Raw genomic sequence first — 1,673 nt, 5'->3', positions numbered from 1 at the left:
GCAGCGCTTTGCAATACAGGCAGTCCACGGGTTACGGACGTCCGACTTACGGACAATCCGTACTTACGTACACATTGTCTGGCAGATAGTTCCCAAATATATATTTGCACAGTGAATTTAGCTGCCTATACTTGCTATAATATCTACTGCTTGGGTCTTCAGTCTAGGTTAACGACCAGAGGTGAGGACAGGAACACAGACAGAGCAATGTGCTGACTGAAAATGATCGTACTTGCCTGGTTTTCGAGTAAGGATTATATTTTATTTTAGACATTTTTTTATCAATATTATGTATTATTATATTAAATTTATATTAAATTGTGCCACATATGGGAATACTGCCAGGGAGGTTAATATTAATGAAATCCACTACTGGTAGATGGATTCACGATTATCAATTTGTAAAATAATGATTATAATGATTTATTTTATCAATATATATTATCTATCTAGCTATCTATCTAGTTCTACTCTTCTAATATTAACAATTAGTTATATTTGGTAATTAGTTCCCAAAAAAGGTGATGCAGATCCCTGAAAAGCATTGGCCACCTGCTGGAACCTTCAATCTTAAAAATATGTTAGTATGCTACAAAGATCAACGTCCTCTGGATTCCCTGCATCTCCTTTGGATATAGGCATTGCCCCTCTGATTAGACTGGCGGCCTTGTACGCTCTCTCATCTATAATCTGGTAGATGGCCTGCTTGCCTGCAGTCCCTTATCCAGTCCATTTATAGAGCTCACGTTCTCTCTATCCATCCACTTAAATATGATCCACAGGTTTTTGACTTCCTTTTTTGTCCTGCTAGAGTCCCATGGCTTCTTATCAGTAATCCAGTGAAGGACACTTTAGCCAGCCCCTCAGCCTGCAATAGGCGGGCAACAGGGAACCAAAGGCCACACTAAGCTCAAATGTAAAATGAAATATTTGTCAATCTTAGCAGTAGCTCCTTTATAAACTGCAAATTCATGAAAATCCAAAAAAGTAAAAAAAAAAAAGGCAATATTCATAACAATCAATAAAACAATCACCTCTCTAAGAGTACTTCTTTCCAGCTCTCATTGCAACTAATATGTAGTTTATACAATGGGTGTTTGCAAATGCACGCGTATCGCGTAAATGGGGTGGGGGGATTAAAAACAAAAATAAAATTGTGGGCAGAGATGTATTTTTGTGTAATCTGTACTTAGATTCAGCAAATCCTTTTTCAAAACCTGAACTGAAAGAGAAAGTCAAGTTTTGATATGAGAAACAAGAGCTTTCAGAGAGAGGCATAAGCATGAGTGGTAGAGCGGGTGGTGAATGGGGGGCTTAGGCAGCACTCACCTCTTCCCGTAATTTTATCAACTGCAACGTGAATCCACAAAGAAAGATAAAAAGGAAACAGAAGCAAGAGAGAGAGAGAGATCAGCTGTGTGACAGGATACAGAATTAACATTGACAATTTATCTGTTTACATGTTTAGCATTTAAAAATCACAGGCAAACACATTAAAAGGAGCTAAACATAAGACTACACGCCGGGTGGGTTTTTTTTTTTTTCTGCCTTCTTTTTTATTCATTTTTTTATTTTTTGTGAGCGACTAAAGATCAGTTTTCTCACACTGTCACATTAAACAGAAAGAATGGTTTGGGATTCTCTTTTAAAACCCACATCTAAGACGCAATCAT

At 37.4% G+C, this 1,673-nt stretch overlaps 1 protein-coding gene across 2 annotated transcripts in view; it reads right to left on the bottom strand.

The window, feature by feature from the left end:
- Positions 1 to 1,673, bottom strand: part of VTI1A (vesicle transport through interaction with t-SNAREs 1A) — a 208,223-nt gene that overhangs the window by 139,995 nt on the left and 66,555 nt on the right. Inside the window, exon 5 of one of the 2 annotated variants that reach the window (XM_018570109.1) lies at positions 1,330 to 1,350. The exons of the other annotated variant lie outside the window; for it this stretch is intronic. Within the exon in view, the coding sequence (XP_018425611.1) occupies positions 1,330 to 1,350 (21 nt within the window). The remainder of the gene's footprint in view (positions 1 to 1,329; positions 1,351 to 1,673) is intronic. 2 annotated transcript variants of the gene reach the window in all.

The sequence above is a fragment of the Nanorana parkeri genome, unplaced genomic scaffold, assembly GCF_000935625.1.
Source record: "Nanorana parkeri isolate BGI_ZX_2015 unplaced genomic scaffold, ASM93562v1 scaffold1455, whole genome shotgun sequence".
In the NCBI taxonomy this organism is placed as follows: Eukaryota; Metazoa; Chordata; class Amphibia; order Anura; family Dicroglossidae; genus Nanorana; species Nanorana parkeri.
This window is presented reverse-complemented; position numbering and strand designations above follow the sequence as displayed.